We start from the raw sequence: 18,933 nt of genomic DNA on the forward strand, positions 1-18,933 counted from the left end.
AGCTGCAGTCACTGAAGAGATTAAAAATTAATACTATTCTGATCATATTAAGGTTTGCTTAGAATTAATTAAACCAATCCTTCCGCATAATCATGCGGAAGGGGAGATGGTGTCACCCACCCAAATGTTTCTTTCAATCTAAACTATTCAAGTCATTATTGGTAAATCCTCTTATCTACATATAGCATGCTTGCATTTAGTATTTAACTTACAATTTAATATTGACAGTTAGTTACTCTGCAAGACTTATACAAACAGGTACTGCTCTTACATCAAATGTACCTCCAGATATCTAACCAAAAGCTCAGTGCAGCTACAGCTCAAAATTGATTAATTAAAAAGGGGCTTAAACTTGATGTCACGTGTCAACTTCAGTTCTCAGCCACAGTAGACACATTTACTATGTTGTTGGGTAACGATAAAAGTAGCTTTTAAATTAACTTCGAGTATCTTCCAAGATTGGATTGAACTACAATCAAAGCCTCTTCTGGCCCAGCTTCACTACCTGGCAGCAAAGGTAAGAAACAGTTGGGTTTGCTAAGCTCTGTCCCATCTCTGGGTACTCAAACTACAGGCACTTTCATGCACACTACCAATAGAACAAGACTGAAATATAGCCCCAGATTTTAACTGCATACTATGAGCATTTTAGCATCTGGATGTAGGAAAAAAAATACACTAACATATTTTTCATTTTGTCTCATGCTTTGATTTTGTGTAGGCATTGATAATTTTCCCAGTACAGCTCTTCTATAATTTTTTAAAATAAAGTCATCTGCTTTAAGAAAATGACCAAAAGTGAAAGATACTTATGACTTGCCCAGTAAGTCGAAATCCATTTTTCAAGATTTGAACACTTCTGCAATCAAGCTGTTGAAAACCTGCAGTTGCCATTTACAGCAATTGAAATTGTGAGCATTCAGCACGTTTGGAACCTCAAAACAGAAAAAATACTTCTTAGATGTGTGTAAGCACACATACCTGACTGAAGTTTGTATGTTGCTGATGGAATGCTGATGTCAGTTTTTGCTGACGGCTTCCTACAACAGAAGACTGGTTTATTCTTCCCAGGACAGACCGCCCCTTTTTCAGTGGCTGGCACGTAGCATCTTCCAAGATACAAATGAACAATGTTATGGTTTTGTTGTCACTATTCTCTTCTAACAAAAATTAGACAAAAGTTTCATTTGCTTCAGCATACAGGGAGAAATAATAAAATAATACACTAATTAAAGTCTTAAAAACCAACACAATTTAGAAGTGTTATATTACAGATTAGCAGATATATGAGTAGGTCAAAATCTTCGTATGTATGGCTGTTGAATAGATATTCAAATTTCTATTCTTATCTACTGGTATAGAAAGAAAAAAACACCTAACTTACCTGTATTCACCATCTGTTCACCAAGATGTAACCTGTTTTCAAGTCTCATTGGTGGTACCACTACTGTGCAAACAGCTGATTTGGTTTCAGGATTAACTGATGCTCTTGCTTCCTTATTTTTATTGGTATTAGCTACAAAGCCATCTTCCACAAATGGGCTGTCATGTCCTGAAGAGTCTGAAGTTGGAGAACCATCCACCGTATCACATCCACTTTCCTGTTCGTCATCTGACATACTATCAAAAAATAAAAGTATTGCATTGAAACAAATACATTTTTTGTAATACAGATGCATTTTATTAAAATGCCATATAAAATTTATGGAAGTGAAACCACTCAAAGGTGTATAAAAATGTTATATTTTAATTATACAAGCACAGACATTCAGATGGCAGTTCAATATTCAAACTCATTCTACCCATAAATTGCAAGGTTCAGACAAAGGAGGCAATTTCTACTTAAAGACTTAGATGTGTAACCCAACTTGCACTCACTTTTTAATTTATTTTTTAAATAATCTCGTACTTATAATCCACCTGAAATTCAGATTTTTACACCAAATAAAGGGTCGAAGAAGATTACTTTGTTTCTTCCTGACTCAAAACATAAAGGTCTCCTGATGGTTACTACCCTAGCAAAAGAGAACATACTGATCTAACTTCCTTCTAGACATCAGCCACATCCCAGAGCCTGCAAAAAGCCATCCCTGGGGTCTGTGAGAGTCAGCGTGGGATAGAGAGCACCAAGGAGGCAACCTGCACAGTGGCAGGCAGCTCCCTCTCATCTCCATATCAACCACCAGCAGCTACGCTAGACCTTATCTACTGAAAAATTAGGTCTCTCTGAAGCTCCTCCGGAGAGCACTGCCTGAGTGTAACTGATAGATTCTTTTAAACAGATTTAGATTAAGGAGACAAAAACTACCCGCTATTTACACGGCGACTATTTTGGCACTGGTGGTCTGTGAAATCCATGCTGGTCAAGTGGTGCAAACTCATTCATTCAACCACTGCTTTTACCAAAGCAGCTGGAAGGGGAAAGAGGTGGAGAAATCAACTCATAATAATAGCCTTTCCTAACATTCATGGAATCTCCGTGCTTGTATCAGAAGAAGAAAGGGCTAAGAAGATGGTAAATGCCAGCTGCCAGAAGCGAGACCACAGTCCAATCAGGGGAACCAGAACCAAACACCTTTTAGGCAGCAAGTAGTAAACAAACTGGGAAAGGAAACTAGTTTATGATGAGGTATATTGCCAGAAAATATATTAATCTCATTTATGTATTATTAATTACACAAGCAAAAGGTACATCACAGACCCACCACCAACAACAACAAAAAAGAAATTTAACTAGTCCTCAGCTGGGACTGTGCCAGGTATGGATTACATAGATAGCAAGAGACATCCTTCACTTAACGGAGCTAAAATGAATGGTATGGGGTGATGAATAAGTAAGTGTAGATGCTAACAAAGTTCCCGGATAGAAAGGATAGGCATGAGAATTAAGAATTTCTATAAACTAGACAAACATGAAAACTCCAGTTTATATCAAAAATTGGTAGAATACATGCTTAACTTAAAACATGCAAGTAACAAGCAGTGAATTCACTAATCCCTAAAGATACGGTCAAGTCCTTTGGTGATTTTATAGCTAATGTAACAGGTCCTTATAGCATGGTGATTAAATGAAGACAATATTAATAAAACCATTTATAAAATTTAATTTTTTTTGTGAAAAGTACTTTGACATTATGAGGGCCAGCACAAAACCCCGAAGTCTTAAGACAACAGAGCTAGGTAATTCCGAATAGTTTTTTAAGTAACAACTATTGATACTGTGACAACTACTGAGCAATTAATTGTATTTCTATATTATTAACTTTTGATTCAAGTTACTAATTATATGACTGACTTAGTTGAATGCTAATGAAACCAGAATCTGATGCACTCCTCTGCTATTGACCTAAAGTTGAGTTACAGAGGGGAACTGAATTACATGTCAGTTCCTTGCAATTCAAAGAAAACATTCAATCAAGCAGGTCTTTATGAAAAAAACTTGTCTGAAGTTTTGAACGTTTTGATATTAAAGAATATCATAAGCAGGACTGCCAATGTTAACTATTGACCAGTAAGACTACCTGACACCTCCCAGTATAAGACACGTCTTGTTACCTAAATCTTTACTAAAATTTAACCATGTGAATGCAAATTCTCCAAATGCTTCTTGTTATTCTCTTGCTTTACAGTCAGAAATGACAAATGCTTGAAAATAAGACCAGGGAAATATACCTGGTTTAGTCCACCTATGTAACTCTGGCAACTTCTTGTTTTAATATCTCCAAAGTCCCAGAAATGGCAGAAATTTGTCTGGGATTCTCTTCTACATCAAGTCACTCTAAAAAAAATGAAAAATCTATCCATATGCTCCATTAGTATAGTTTTGTTGTTGGATCTAGCAGTTGCATCCACAGAATGAGTTGGATCAATTTAGTAACTTAACAGAAAACTAATCCACCCAAAAACCTGTGTGACTGGATTAAGCGTAACACAAAGCTGCATCTTGAGTAAACTTAAAATCTTTCCCTAGTCCTAGCACTCACCAGACTATACACATCACCTCCTTAGAATATGCCTTCCCAGCCCTGGACAGTACAAAGAAGAGCAACCCACAACACCTTTCGGTGTATTCAGTGTCCAATACTGCAGAGATTTGTTCACTGAATCCGAAGAGTTCAGGCCTTACAGAATACCAAATGGATGTCAAAGTTGTTCATGCACAGGTCTTCCCCCCACCCCCGCCTTTTTTTTTTTTTTTTTTTCTCCTGAAGGGAGAGGATTGTATTTATATAAACAGAATCATTTATATATATAAATTATCCATTAAAAGCATCATTAAGTCAGGCTGTCCAAAATTTAAAACATATAAAACTGCCTGTACAGACTAGCGGTTCCATCTCCTTGTCAATACATGCTGTGATAGACTCTTTAATTACTTTAAACAAACTTTTTTTTATTAAGACTCTAATCTTACTCATTTTGCAAAACGAAACTGCTCCAAGTCTGAATCACTCTTTTCTATAGAGAAAGCTATTCTACGGAAAGTAGGAAGTGAAATGTAGACTAAAAAGAAAAGAATTGGTCATGCTTATGGCAGCACACAGGTTGCTTAAAAAAAATGAATTGTATCCCTAGGTCACAGAATTTCTGTGAGATACTGGGTAAATCATATTAAACCAAACTTCTCACCAATACCAGCAACTCTGTATTTCCAAATGTTTCTTCATCCCCAAACTCACATCTAGGAATTTGATTTGTAGAAGTGCCAAGTACTCATAGCTGCAAGTAAACTTTCAACATATTAGTGCTGGAAGGGCAGAGACCAAAATAAGAGGAAAAGCCCCAACCAGGACATCCCAAGTCAGTGGGAGCTTCTGACTGTGTCACAGGTGCATGTCTTACGAGTGTCACACAGATATATGCTTTAGTGTCAAGCTCTCAGGTACTGTAGCAAAAATGCCCTTCATTTTCAGAGTTACATTGAATGCTTTTCTAAGAGTGAATTTTGAATAATGTGCAAAAATGAAGGCTTAAGTAGACATCAAGCAGTGAAGATAAAACTGTTTAAAAGCTGCTCATATGAACAGTGTTCACATAAGGGAAGCTTATATTCAGTAGAATAAAAAGGGCATCAATATCACTAAAGATTACAATACAAGATACACAATGTGAGAACAAGAGGGTGCAAAAATTAAAGATATTCTGGTAACTTCAAATTCGTCGCACTGTACTTTGGCCTACTTAATTTTGCAACCTTAGGAGGTTTTTGTTCTACGGGAAGTTAGTTGCATGCAATATGTTTATATTGTCTGTGTAAATATCATTCATTCAGTATTCTGAAAACTTCCAATGTAGCAAGACAGATCTGTTAGGAATGATAAAAGAATAGTCTATGCTGTGCAACTGTAGGCCAAAAAATTAATTTTTAAGTACATCATTTAGCCTCACCAGATGGCAACATAAATCTTTTGCATTTTTTAGTATCAACTGAGTCTGCTGTATACTCAGATCTTTCTTTTTGAAAAGAGCACAACTTCTTACCTGTTGGATCTCTTGCAAGGAGACGGACTAGACTGTCCCGAGGAGCTAGTACTCAGAGTGCTATCAGGACTGCTGAGAGAACACACGCGGTCGATGTTCAGGGTGTTCTGGCAGGCTTCACAGTCAAGGCTACCTTTACACCTACCACACAAAAAGAAAGTGAGCAAACATACCATCTCTCATTCATTCTTTCCATATGCCACTGACTTAGGTGTAATTATGGAATAAGAAGGGGTCAAATATTATAAAAGGTCCCTTAAATGTAAATTAATATCCAACTCCTAGTTTCTCTTACATCCATAACAGATTTTAAACCTTTTCAGTGTTCCTTTGGAAATTCTAGACTAAACATGCATTTTTTGAAACCTACTAAATGAATAAATTTTTTACTGAATCAATACTAAAACAAGTAGATGAAGAGTTTACTATGACAGTTCAGAGCTTTGAAACATTTGACAAAGTTTAGATTTAAAATACAAGTTCCTCCAGTTCAGAGTCATTACAAGTAAAAATGAAGTCGAACAAACATTAAACTTTTAAGCTCTCATTTAAAATGATACATGTTTCTTCATTAGCTTTGTGAAAGAAAACTCCTTTGGGGGACCATACTCAGCATCTGCTTTTATACCCAAAAGCACACCTTTTCATACTGTTAGGGAATTATTTTTCACCCATATGTATGTAATATTATCTACTGGATGCTACTGCTAGAATGATAGCATTGATTATACAAAGCCAGAAGACTAATCCTCAACAGATAAATAGGGTTTGACAGTATTAAGAAAAAAAAAGTATGCTGGACCTGAAAGTATTCTGGTTTGAAAATGTCTAACATACACAGATTAATGAGGTACACTTTTGAAAGTATTTTTCACTTTCAAATAATATACTGCTACAGAGTTAACTTCTCAGTGAAATTTGATTAGAAGTGCACTGTTTGTCTTTTTTTAACCCAGATTCATTAAATACAGTAGCTATGCTAAGACAGCTATATTTAACTAACACCTTAATCAAAGTAAACATCGATTCTTACTCTCTCAGTGAGTGCGTTCGTCCTAGGTCATCTTCATCTGTGTCACTGCTGATGGTGATGACGCTGACTGCTGGGCTGGGGGAACCGGCAATGAAGATAGCCTGGCGCTGTTTGGTTGAAAGAGATGAATCAGGGTCCAGCCTGACCGATGCTTCACAACAGTTACTTTCCTGTCCTTCTGAGTTATGATTGTCCTGTGCTTCTATACAACTTATTCTCTTTACAGCCTTCAGGTTAAGTATCTTTGGAGATATAAAGGCTGAATTTTGGATGTTGGTATTTTGTAACACATTGCTCCTGTGAAGAAAACACACCATTTGACATTTAGTGAATCTCTACCCTCAGACCTGAACACTGGACTATTTTCAACAACAACAAAGCAAGCAGTGTAGGCTAAAACACCAATTTTCTAAACTAAGAAAAACATAAAACAGTAAACAGTCATAAATACTGGGCATAGATGACTTCAGACATTCATTTAAAAAAATCCAAACTAAGTAATATCTCGGACTGAAATTTGCAACAACACTGAATACAATACACTGAAAATCCCATTTTCTTATAAAGGAAAAAAGAAATGAAAATCCCATTTGGGCAAAAAACAAGCAAACAAAACCTGGCCAGATTTCCTGCAAAGATTCTCCCTGAAAAGAAAAGCTGGGAGCCTCAGGATGAAATTCTTGCTTAATAAAAGACTGCTGACATTGCCCTTTGTAACCCATGCTTTCCCCTTTACTGAGCGTCGCACACCTTTACAAATACTTTGTATGGCAGCGGGGCATATTTTCTTCAGCAAGCAGCTAAAGTATTTTTGGCTACCAGTGAAAGAAAGACTATTCTTAAGACGATTGTAAGGCATCCTGCAACCCTGTTATATAGTATCTTTATTTTTAGTTGTCTAAACCTGATATATCCTCACACACATAAGCTTAGGAATATCTCATTAGAGCTACCTCAATATATTCTTATACCTTCCGAAAGGCTATAAAGACAACTTTGCTGTCATGATAGGCACATACTAATCGACAGGAACTAAAACCTCTTACTATCGCGAGTATTTTTCCATTTAGTCTGTATTACCAAAATAACAATGAAGACTTAGGGCAGAAAGGACAAATTTTCCTAAAAGAAAGACTGTTTAAGTACAATTGTCACTAACAAACATGCCACTTTTACAGGCCATTCCCCTGCCTGCTGAACTACAGATACGCTATCTTCGAACGTTAGAAAGAGTCTACCAACCTGTTCTGACACAGTTTGTTCCTCTTGGTAGCTGCAGGCTGAGGCCAGACAACATGCGCGATGCCCACACTAATTGGCTGAGGGGCAGACAAGGTTATCTGATGTGTTAAAAGAGGCTGTGGTATCATTGAATTGTAATGGGTGCCCTGGGTAATCATCTTCCTGAGGAAAAGTAAAGGAAGTCTTAAATTGCAAGTCATTTGCATCAGCATCCATAGATCTTGTTAAATCAAAGCCATTAGGGTACTGCACAAAAATATGTGGACTTACCCCCAGTCTCCAAGCCTCTGTGGGCCAGCCACAGGATCAGAGGCCAGAGATGTAGCAGGAGCTGCCACTGGTGCTACTTGCTGCCATGCAGGAACCAGTATTTGCTGGGTCTGATTTGACCACGTCTGTGGTGAAGCAGAGAAGATTTCATGACACAGGCAATGACTGAATTTACATTAGCCGCTTGTAGTTCAGCACAAAACAGAAGAGGGACTGCAACAGAACTCTACAGGGCAAAAATACTTAGTAACTAATAATAAAACAAAGAAGATTTTCACTTTAAAGTAAGCTAACCTGAGAAAGGATTCCTGCTCGAATCTGTAGCGGCTGAATTGTGTGGGCTTGGGTCACCAACGGAACAGCATTATCCACCCTCAGGGAGAAACTGGTGGGTTTACTATGGTTTGTAGGAATTCCTATCAGGGAGAAAAACACATACCCAAGCTTTAAGCAACACACCAGCCTTGCATATATTTTCTGATAACATTTTACTATTTTTTCTTCTTGTGTTTATGATCCAATTCCATAATTTAGACTTTCAAGCCAAATCAGCACCTAAAACATTTTTGTGCTGTTACTTATCTGCACAAATATTTGATGTTGTCATTTCCAGAAAGAACTGCCAATAGCTACTATTTGGAAACAGACTACTAGAAAGTGGAATGACTTTGGCAGAAAGTTCTGCAAAGCTAAGCATTTACTCTTTATCACAAATTGCATCACAAGTATTTGAAAGGAAGCAGACAAAAGCAGGCAGAACTGAATTTCAAAGCTTCTCTCAACTGACTCCTGCACATCTCATGCTCTGTATTTCCAGCCAGCTGAAACCCATTCCTCTAAGCTTTTATAGCCACATGTATAATGCCCCTATCTGTTACCATCAGTTTTGTGGGAGACAATGTAAAATTTTCTGTGTATGCCATCAAAAATTTGCAGTAGAATCCATAATCCTATTTCTCCCTTCGTCAAAATAATGCAAACTGTAGCACTGTTGAAATATTACCACGAGACCATAGTAGGAAAAAGATGCATCTCATGCTCTGTATAGATTTCTTTATTGTCACAAGAAACTAACAGATGTACAGCAATGCTGCAACGTTTACTAATAATAATGATTTTTGACATAATAATGTTAAACTAAAATGAAAGAGAAGTTTTTTTCAACAGATATTGCAACAGAATAGCTATGCTAGAAGAAAATCCTGGCTAGGCAAATATACTAATTTCACCTTCTAACAGCACTTTGTGTTTTGTGCTTTAGTCAAAGACTAAGCAATGGGCGTTTGGAGGTATTTACTAAAGAACTACTAAACTAAAGATTAAAAGTCGTTCGTTTTCTTTTAAAATCTTTACAATAAAGTATGAAAGAAAATCTTCATCTGATGTAATTCTCTCATGTCACAACACAATACTAAGTTATAACCATGCAGTCCAAAGCTTTTAATTTTGAAATGCTGTTGACTAATTTTTTCCACACAGTCATCCAGGACAGCTTAGCTTAACTTAACTTAACTCTGACAGAAGTAGTGAGCTTTAGCACTTCAGATATTTGACAGAGAGCCAAGCAGGGAAACCTTGAAGCAGTGCCAGATACCATTAATATCCCCTTCCCTCTGTGCCAGCAACTCAACTTGTCACCTATGTGATTAAAACAATATATTTCCTTTATTCAAGCTGTAGCAGAATTTAAACTTGGAAATTTATCATCATACTAAGAATACAGTAGACAGGTCACAGATAAAGTATTTGCCTGTACTGTTTCCTTTTCTATAATCATTTTATTCATCTGGGTATAATGAAACCAGGAGGGTTTTTAAATTATGGAATATGTCATTGTATAAAGCATATATACAATTTCAGTAAGAAATTACTTAGCCATACTAAGTGCACAGAAGGAAATCTGTATGAAGTTATGCATTTAGCTCATACAGCCTGAGACACTCTGCACGATGAATACTCGGAGCTCTCCTGAGTTTCTGGAACCCAAGATAGATGCAGCAGCCACAAATAACATTGCTGATAAAGTCTGCTGTATCTGTCTTTATCTAAAGAGATAAAGACTTCCTGGGCTCTAAGTTTAGGTTAAAAGTGTTTGGGGTTTTTTTTCCAGAGTGAATCTAGTGTGATTCCTAGAACGTCAAAATGCAGAAGGAGAACTAAGGAGGAGTTTGAAAGTCATCCTTAAAAATCCTACTTCCTATAAACTCCATCATTTCAAGATCTGATCTCAACATGAAGCTGAACATCACCAAGACAGATAAATTGCATCTTTGGAAATGAAGACTATAATCAAGCTAACTTAATAAGCAAACAATATAAACTACCTTTCCTTCTCCATAAATGACTATTACTAGGATAAGAAAGGCTGTTTTTCATCAGCTCTGCTTTGATCAGCCCATTATAAAGAGAAAAAACAAGTTTTGCTCGATATGTTCTGAGATCTAAATGAGGATTTAAAGACTCCTCCAAAAAAATAAGACCTACATTTACATGATGCAAATGCATTTGTTTAGGGAAACAGAAGTCAACTGCATTACCATGTGTCCTTCTAGAGATGCTTATGCTTATTTGGTCGTTTTCTACACTGCAGAAATAGTTCTCTGCTAGCATTTCCACCTCACAGTCTTCCAAATGTTTCTGAGAACTGAACCCTCAGCCAATTATTTCTTTCAATAAATACAAAATTGTAGGCTTAAATCAATCTTATCCTTTGTAATACAAGAGAGTTCAGCCAAGCTGCCCTTTCCTCCTCACAGCACAATGCAATAAAAATTCTCAAAGATTTAGTTATGTGGTTTTCAGCCATCAGAAAGCTGCAGCAGCTCTATCTAGCTGTCCTGGTTCACCATAACAGTAGGACAGTAAATGTGACACTGTTTACATAGGGCAGCTACACCCTTAAAAGAAGCCCCAAGTTTCCAGATGTTTTCTTAAACATTCATTTGGAAGTCCAATTAAAAAAAAGCAACTTTATTATCCAGACAGATTTCTCACAAGTGTTATATTTTCTTATCTTTATCCCTAGAATACCCTAGGGATGTAGTCGGGGGTGCGGCAGGGAAGGAAAAAAAAAAAAAAAAAAAAAAAAGAAAAAAAAAGAAAAAAAAACCAAAAAACCACAACCCCAAAACCACAACCAAACCAACAAACAAAAAAACCCCAACACACAACACCACCAAAAAAGAAACAAAACACTGCACCACCAAAGAATACACCACAACACTGATACTCCCTTCATCTTTCTTGTTTCCTCTCAGATTTTATTTCAGAATACCCTCCTTTCTTGCTTCAGCTTTCACATTGTGTCCCTCTATTTTATCCAAGTTATATATATGTATACATATACGTATGTATGTGTGTGGTATGTGAAGATGGGGGCTCTGGATTGCTTAAAACATTTTCTGCACATTCTGATTTGCTATTTCTTTATGAAAGGTGCAATGTATCTGGATCTGACTCACATGCTAATTTTTTTATGACATAATTAAGTTCTTTATAGCTTAAGTGGATAGCATGGAAAACTCAAATACTGCTAACAGACAGACAGTAATGCTCATATTTTAGGAGCTGTAACAATTACAGTTAAACATACCTTGAATAGTTGGTGGACATATAATCAACGCCTGTTGGAAAACATCACTGCAACCAAACTGAGCAGTTCCTGCCTGCAGTGGTATCCCTTGGTGCAAAACTGAATGGGCAGATGCAGTTAATGCCTATGGGAACAGATTCAATAGAGGTAACATTATAACTGTGAATCTAAATCTCTCACACAAGTGCCCCCACCAACTAAAATAACTTAAAAAAATTAAACTTTCAAATACATTTCACAGGCAGTGATCCCATTTGGCCACTGGAGGGCACTCTAATACAGCACTGCTTTGCTACAGCAATCCCAGTTTGTAACTTAATTTTGAAACACACTGAATTCTAAATGTTTAAGTGTTTAAGAAAACACTAGGAAAAAATGAGAGTTAAAGACAGAATATTTTGTCACTTAACAGGTGTACTTTTTTCAATTATGAAATTAATTAGAGAAACTGCATTAACTGAATTTATAATTAAAAAAAAAAAAAAAAATAAGATGTTTTTACCTGACTTCTTACTGGACCAATTTTGGTAAAGCTCGCAGTCAGATTAGCTGCACTGCCTGAGGCAACTGGTCTCATAAGCGATGTTTTATTGCGATTACTTAAGTCATACAAATTTGATCTGCATTTGCAAATATCCATGATATGAAAACAGGACTTCACTCTATCAAAACCAGAAAATAAGTTGCTTTAATTAGAATTTCATGTTGTTAAATGTATAAACAATTTCCCAGAACAAGGGAGAAAAAAATAGTTCAAAGCCCACATTTCCCAGTTTCACAGAATGGCATCATACACAGAAGTAGAAAAACAGAAATGCTGCTATTACTGCGTTCAAGTCAAGCCTTTATAATGCATATTTTAAAATCAAGAAAAATACTGCTATTTCCTGCTCCTTGCATCTAACACCATTTTCTACAACTGCATACAAACAGGAAGGATAGTAAACTAAACGGATGGAAAGCTCTTTATTTCATTAAAATGCTTGTACTTTAGGAAATCCACAGTGAAATACACAATTCCAGAACTGCAAGAAAATTTTCGATATATTCCACCACATTAACCAATGCATAAAAGGAGGTATCTGAGACATTCCTCTCAAGAGGAAATGCCTACCTGAGCTCTCAATGACTCTTCATACTTCCAAAAATCAAGCCCAAGTTTCTGCAGTGTTGGAATTTTAACAACCAGACATAAAAATGGTAGCTTAGAAATCTCTTGCTCTAAATGTTACTTTTCAGAAAAAAACATAGTTATTCAAACAATCTCCTTGACCAAGTAGATGTATCTAACATTTCAAGCACCTGAAAGAATTCTCCAAGACGTTACAAAAATAACAAAAGATTTTCTCTCTGGTAGCACAAGAAACAACACTATTATACACATGAATCACTACTGTGGAGATTTAAAAAAATAATTTTTGTGTGTTACATACTGGTTGCTATGAGGAAAATCAAGGAGGTGCTTCATGGTAACAAAAGAATGGTTCAGGGTCTCAGCTGGAGTGATTCTTAAATCAGCGTCGATAAGCAACATTTTCTTCAACAGACTGACAAATTCCCTCCTATCTGCCTTCTCTGCCAACAGGTCACTTCCTTCCAAATCCATCACCATGTTCACCTGGCATTGAACAAAACAATCAGATAGAAGATATGCATATTAGTTTAACTCTTTCTGTTATTGCTTTCTGCTGTAAAATACTAATATTAAATTGTTTTATCATGTAGGGCACAGTGAATTTGCTAGTTTTTCCCACTATGGTTGGCTCAGAATTGGTGACTTTTTTTCTGCACGCACACTAGTTCCCTTGCACCCTTCCCCAGCTAAAAACCCCTGAAGTCTGGGACTTGGAATTTAAGAAGTAAGATTTGGGATGAAGATCTTTATATGGTCTAACCTAAACTACAATGGTAATCTTCAGAAAACAAATTTCAAACATGTATTAATGCCAATCTTGCAAAAAGATCTCATTCTCTTTTCAGGATATGGAGGAGAATGAAAAATTTCCTATTGTTATTGACTAGAGTTATAAAGCTAAAGAAAAGTGAGGAAACAGTTAAGTTTTTTTTTAAAAAAGGGAAAAAAATGAATTCTAAGATAGCAGACTTATACTGGAAATTATATAGTTAAGATAGGAGGATCCATGTGTTCTTTTTTTAGCCAGAATGGCAGATAAGATCAAGAGAAAGTATACATTATACCTAAAATGAAAGGGTTCCCCCACGACAAGGGCAAGTACCATTGTTTAACACAAGCAATGACAAAGGAAGATCTTTCCAAAGGGCTGACATAGCTAGACATTTTCCTCAGAGTAACATATACAGAGAAGAATGGGTATGACTGATATACAATAAGTAATATTCTAAAGGCTCTTTATTTCAAAACCAGTAAAATGTTTTAAAGTCACCATTCATTCCACACATTCCTTCTGCAAAGGAAGAATGCTTTAATACTCACGTGCACTATATCATCCAAACTGTTGAAAATATACTTTCTGGCCTCTTTAGACTTCATACCTGTCTCTGCCTCGTGCTCTTCCAATGTCTCAAAAAAGAAAAGGAAAGCTGAGTTTAGAAGTTGACAATAAAGGTCACACATAACTACAAAGAAACTTTACATATTTATTGACCTAAAAAACCTGTTTTAAAAACAAAAATTACTATTTCAATTGTGTATTTGTATGCTGCTTTGCCGACTATTTTCATTCTCTAAATCAAAATACTAAACCTACTAGATTTCACATCTGACTGATCACAGCACTGGATTACAGTAGATGGTTTGTAAATCACATAGGAAGTGCTGAAAGCCTAGCAAGAAGTTGTTTAATGAAACTCTGTCATGTGCTTATATTTTTATATATCACGGGTTTTCTATTACTTGTATTTTACCCGTTTACTCAAACTCAGACCTTTAACTCCAAACAGCAGTAACATCAAATCACTGTAAAAAAATAAAACAAAACCCAGGCAGACTCTGTTCAATTTCTCTTTGCTTTCTCTTTTTTGTTACTTTTATACTTTCATTCCTCCACAACAGTTGGTGTAAGTATTTTAAATATTGAAGTATGAAACAAACAATTAAATCCTAAAGAATGATTGCCATCACCCATCAGCAATTTATGAGCTGGAATACAGTTTTCTGTTACAATTTTCCTCCTTCAACACAGACAGCACCAGTAGGCTGGTGTTGCAAGAGGCAAGGCAGTACTGGAGGGAAAAAAAAAATTTAACATACAGATTACAGAAAAGTTTCCAAAATTAACTTTGACAAAAACTGCGAGTAATGACCAATGGTCCACACCAAAACTCCTTTCTTCCCTCAAAATAGCATTTAGTCTGATGCAAGAGAAGTAACCCCTGCAAGGTAACAGCTTCTGAAAATGCGGAGGACTGTTCGCACCAAGAACTCGTTTAAGTTCTCCGATACGGAGAAGCCAGATGTAAACTGTCACCTAACGATCAACTGCCTAAAAAACCAGAATACTGGAATAATCAGGAGGGTGTAATTGGAGAATCCTTACATAACCCAACCCCGCAGCGTTACCAGCCCGGCCGCTCGGCCCAGCGCGCCGGGGGTTTACCAAGTTACTGCGGAGAGTTACGCAACCTGTGCTCTGGGCTCCTCAGCTGTTTGTTACTGCAGAAGTTTTATGTCAACTGTAACTGTTTCCTGACTCCCGGAGTCCTCCGTAAAGTCAGTGAAGCTGCATCATGAAGCAATACAATTTAAAAAAAAAATACTGTATGGGGTCTGCGTGACAAGGGTTTGGTAGCAGGGGAGCTGCAGGGGTGGTTTCTGTGAGAAGCTGCTGGAAGCTTCCCCCGTGTCCGACAGAGCCAACGCCAGCCGGCTCCAAGACGGACCCGCCGCTGGCCAAGGCCGAGCCCATCAGTGATGGTTGTAGTGCCACTGGGAGAACAGATTTAAGAAGGGGGGGGGGAAACCCTGTGCAACAGAAACTGCAGCTGAAGAGAGGAGTGAGAATATGTGAGAGGAAGAACTGTGCAGACCCCCAGGTCAGTGCAGACGGAGGGGAGGAGGTGCTCCAGGCGCCAGAGCAGAGATTCCCCTGCAGCCCGTGGGGAAGACCACGGTGAGGCAGGCTGTCCCCCTGCAGCCCAGGGAGGTCCACAGGGGAGCAGATCTCCACCTGCAGCCCGGGGAGGACCCCACGCCGGAGCAGGGGGATGCCCGAAGGAGGCTGTGACCCCGTGGGAACCCCGCGCTGGAGCAGGCTCCTGGCAGGACCTGCAAACCCGTGGAGAGAGGAGCCCACATTGGAGCAGGTTTGCTGGCAGGACTTGTGACCCCGCGGGGGACCCACGCTGGAGCAGGCTGTGCCTGAAGGACTGCAGCCCGTGGAAGGGACCCACGCTGGAGCAGTTTGTGAAGAACTGCAGCCCATGGGAAGGACTCACACTGGAGAAGTTCATGGAGGACTGTCTCTTGTGGGGGGGACCCCACGCTGGAGCAGGGGAAGAGTGTGAGGAGTCCTGCCCCTGAGGAGGAAGGAGCAGCAGAGACAATGTGCGATGAACTGACCCCAACCCCCATTCCCTGATCCCCTGTGCTGCTGGGGGGAAGGAGGTAGAGAATTCAGGAGTAAAATTGAGCCCAAGAAGAAGGGAGGGGTGGGGGAAGGCGTTTTAAGATATGGTTTTCTTTCTCATTATCCTAGTCTGATTTGATTGGTAATAAATTAATCCAATTTCTCCAAGTCGAGTCTGTTTTGCCTGTGACGGTAATTGGTGAGTGATCCCTCCCTGTCCTTACCTCAACCCACGAGCCTTTTGTTACATATTCTCCCCCCATCCAGATGAGGAGGGGGAGTGATAGAGTAGCTGCGTGGTGCTTGGTTGCTGGCTGGGGTTAAACCATGACAAATATATATATTTGCATAGGAAGTTAAAGCTCTGTTTATGGCCACCGTGCAATAATGTTGCTTAGAGAGAAGCAAGGTATGCAGACCATAAAAGTACATTTTTTTAATTTCATCTGCTTTCATTGTATTGCAGCTTTCAGCCAAAGACTGTTTTAGCAGGAGGTCTGAAGGAAATAAGCTGTAAGTAGTCATGTTGTTTCTTAATCTCCTTTTTGTCCTAGGAACTTCTGATCCTGAAGCCAGTTTTGAACAAATTTTGACTGAGCAGTTCAGGCCTCAGAGACAAATTCTTTCAAGTGAAATGAAAAGTAGTAACAGAGCAAGAAAAAAAAAACCAAACTAAACCAACCAAACAAAAACCCCACCCATTTAGTACCTCTGGAGATAGGACGCTTAATTTGAAGTCTCCGCCTGGCAGCCATGCACTGGCCACCGCACAGCCTGGCAGCTGCACCAGACCTGCCTCTGGGCCAGCCAGCAGGAGGAACCGTGGGCAAGAGCTTCAAGGACTGGTTTTGGGAAATGGGAAAAATGTAAGGGATACAGACAGGGACTGATAAACACAGAAGACGCAGAAGGGACCTAACACTATTGTAGTAAATCTTGGCCTCTCTAGTTTCTCTGCTCACAAAATAATGTGCTGTTTTCTGTTACATTATACTGTTTACCTTTAATCTCCAACTAGAATATGGTGCATCCGTTTCTCTACAGAAAAATCTTGCAGTTTTCGTTCCCATGCTTAACAACTGCTCTCCTGGCAAACCTTGAGTCTGTGAAATATAACGAATCTGAGGAAGAAAAAAAAAACAAACCATGGGAAATAGTTTACCTCTGATTTTCAAAATCTGATCCACACAATTAAAAACTTTCATTTTGCCATTTTCTAAATGAAATGACACCACCCTCAGAGCACTGTACTTTGACAACTACATCTTACATAAGGGAGAAACCTAACACGGAGTGCTTGATACTGCTCTCTCTGTCTCTCAGAGAAAGCCATACATAAACAAACCTCTGAAGTGACCTATATAAGGAAGCTTTTAAAGTTCAGCTACAGAAATGAGGAGCTGGAGAGAGTGGCTGTCATAACCTCCTCAACCTATTAAAATCCTAAATGTAGTATTTTCATTCTAAACGGGAACATTAGTAGGAGTGCTTTGCTTGCGTACAGAAGTTTGATGAGTTTTTTTGCACACTCTCATTATACAACTTGATACAAATCCTTCCCGTTTGCTGCTTGCAGTGTATCGGTCTTTTACACATCTGACACACCTGCATTTCAAGAAAATGTTCCACTTGGAAAGGGAGTGTGTGCACAACCTCAGCATCCAGCAAAAGGCACTGTCCTCGTCTGAGAAAATCTGCTACTGAATGCAATGGGAATGGACTAGCTTTATGCCTGAAATGGTCAGATGCTCTTTTCCATTGAAATGATCAACATGCATTTATTTCAGAAGATGATTAACTATGCATTTTGCATTACCTTTCTTACAGTTGATGATCAAAGTATTACATAAAATAGTTAAGATTCAAGGCTTCGACAGAAATTTGTTGAAACAACATGGTATGGTGTGTTTTAACTACTGCGCATGCAATGTTAACTCACTGTACAAGGGGGGAGTTAGCCCAGAAGCAATACTTCTTTAAAAACTAAAAAAACATCCTCAAGAAAGATGAGTTGAAATAATAATTGGCAATAATTGAAAACTGAGCTTGTTGCAGGTCGGGATGGAGGGAATATGGATTCCAGCAGCCAGGGCTGAAGGTCCGAGAGGAGCGAGGGCTGAAGGGCGTTGGGCAGGGTCCCACACCACACACCTCCACAGAGGGGCTGCTGGTGTGGGCCAGCCCCTGGAAAAGGTGGAGCAGCCAGGGAATAAGAGAGAATGGAAGAAAGGGAAAAATAAAATCAGAGAGCAGTGAAATACACCAAACCGGAAACTGAGATATGAAAAGATGAATTCAATGGAAGACAGAGGACTTGAGAGGTAGCCGCACCTGAGAGGAGGAAAACTGATGGGCAGTAGAGAGGAAAGGTACACACGAGACTTCTGCTGAAAAACAAGTGACAGACCAAAGCTGGGAGGAACTAAACGCAATGCTGTCGACTTTTGGTATTTGGTATCCTCCATAATTGCCTACATCAGGGAGTAAAGAGAATCGCACTCTGACTAGGAACGTTTCTAGATCATTCAGTTGTTTTCTAAGCACATTATAATGTCTTAGAAATTAGGGGTGGAAAGACAATACATTGAAGTGCAATTGAAAAATTTAGCCGTTAAGCACCTGTGCCTGTTTTCAATGAGTGTTAAAGCTCAGAAGACACTGCTATTTTCCACTGAGAAGTACAGCTGTTACTAGTTATAATCACAAATGAATATAATAACTAAGAGCTTCTTTTCAAGGGATAGCATGTTGGTTGCCACATACCAAGA

At 38.4% G+C, this 18,933-nt stretch overlaps 1 protein-coding gene across 3 annotated transcripts in view; it reads right to left on the reverse strand.

Moving 5' to 3' along the window:
• HIPK3 (homeodomain interacting protein kinase 3) overlaps positions 1-18,933 on the reverse strand; it is a 114,343-nt gene that overhangs the window by 4,711 nt on the left and 90,699 nt on the right. For all 3 annotated transcript variants that reach the window (XM_069803964.1, XM_069803965.1, XM_069803966.1), the window contains 12 exons: positions 17,167-17,286; positions 14,074-14,160; positions 13,052-13,236; positions 12,121-12,280; positions 11,619-11,742; positions 8,321-8,442; positions 8,027-8,151; positions 7,757-7,918; positions 6,515-6,811; positions 5,482-5,622; positions 1,385-1,620; positions 982-1,109 (listed from right to left, as the gene is read on the reverse strand). In XM_069803964.1, coding sequence (XP_069660065.1) covers positions 982-1,109; positions 1,385-1,620; positions 5,482-5,622; positions 6,515-6,811; positions 7,757-7,918; positions 8,027-8,151; positions 8,321-8,442; positions 11,619-11,742; positions 12,121-12,280; positions 13,052-13,236; positions 14,074-14,160; positions 17,167-17,286 — 1,887 coding nt within the window. The remainder of the gene's footprint in view (positions 1-981; positions 1,110-1,384; positions 1,621-5,481; positions 5,623-6,514; positions 6,812-7,756; positions 7,919-8,026; positions 8,152-8,320; positions 8,443-11,618; positions 11,743-12,120; positions 12,281-13,051; positions 13,237-14,073; positions 14,161-17,166; positions 17,287-18,933) is intronic.

Source organism: Haliaeetus albicilla, chromosome 16 (assembly GCF_947461875.1).
Source record: "Haliaeetus albicilla chromosome 16, bHalAlb1.1, whole genome shotgun sequence".
Lineage (NCBI taxonomy): Eukaryota > Metazoa > Chordata > Aves > Accipitriformes > Accipitridae > Haliaeetus > Haliaeetus albicilla.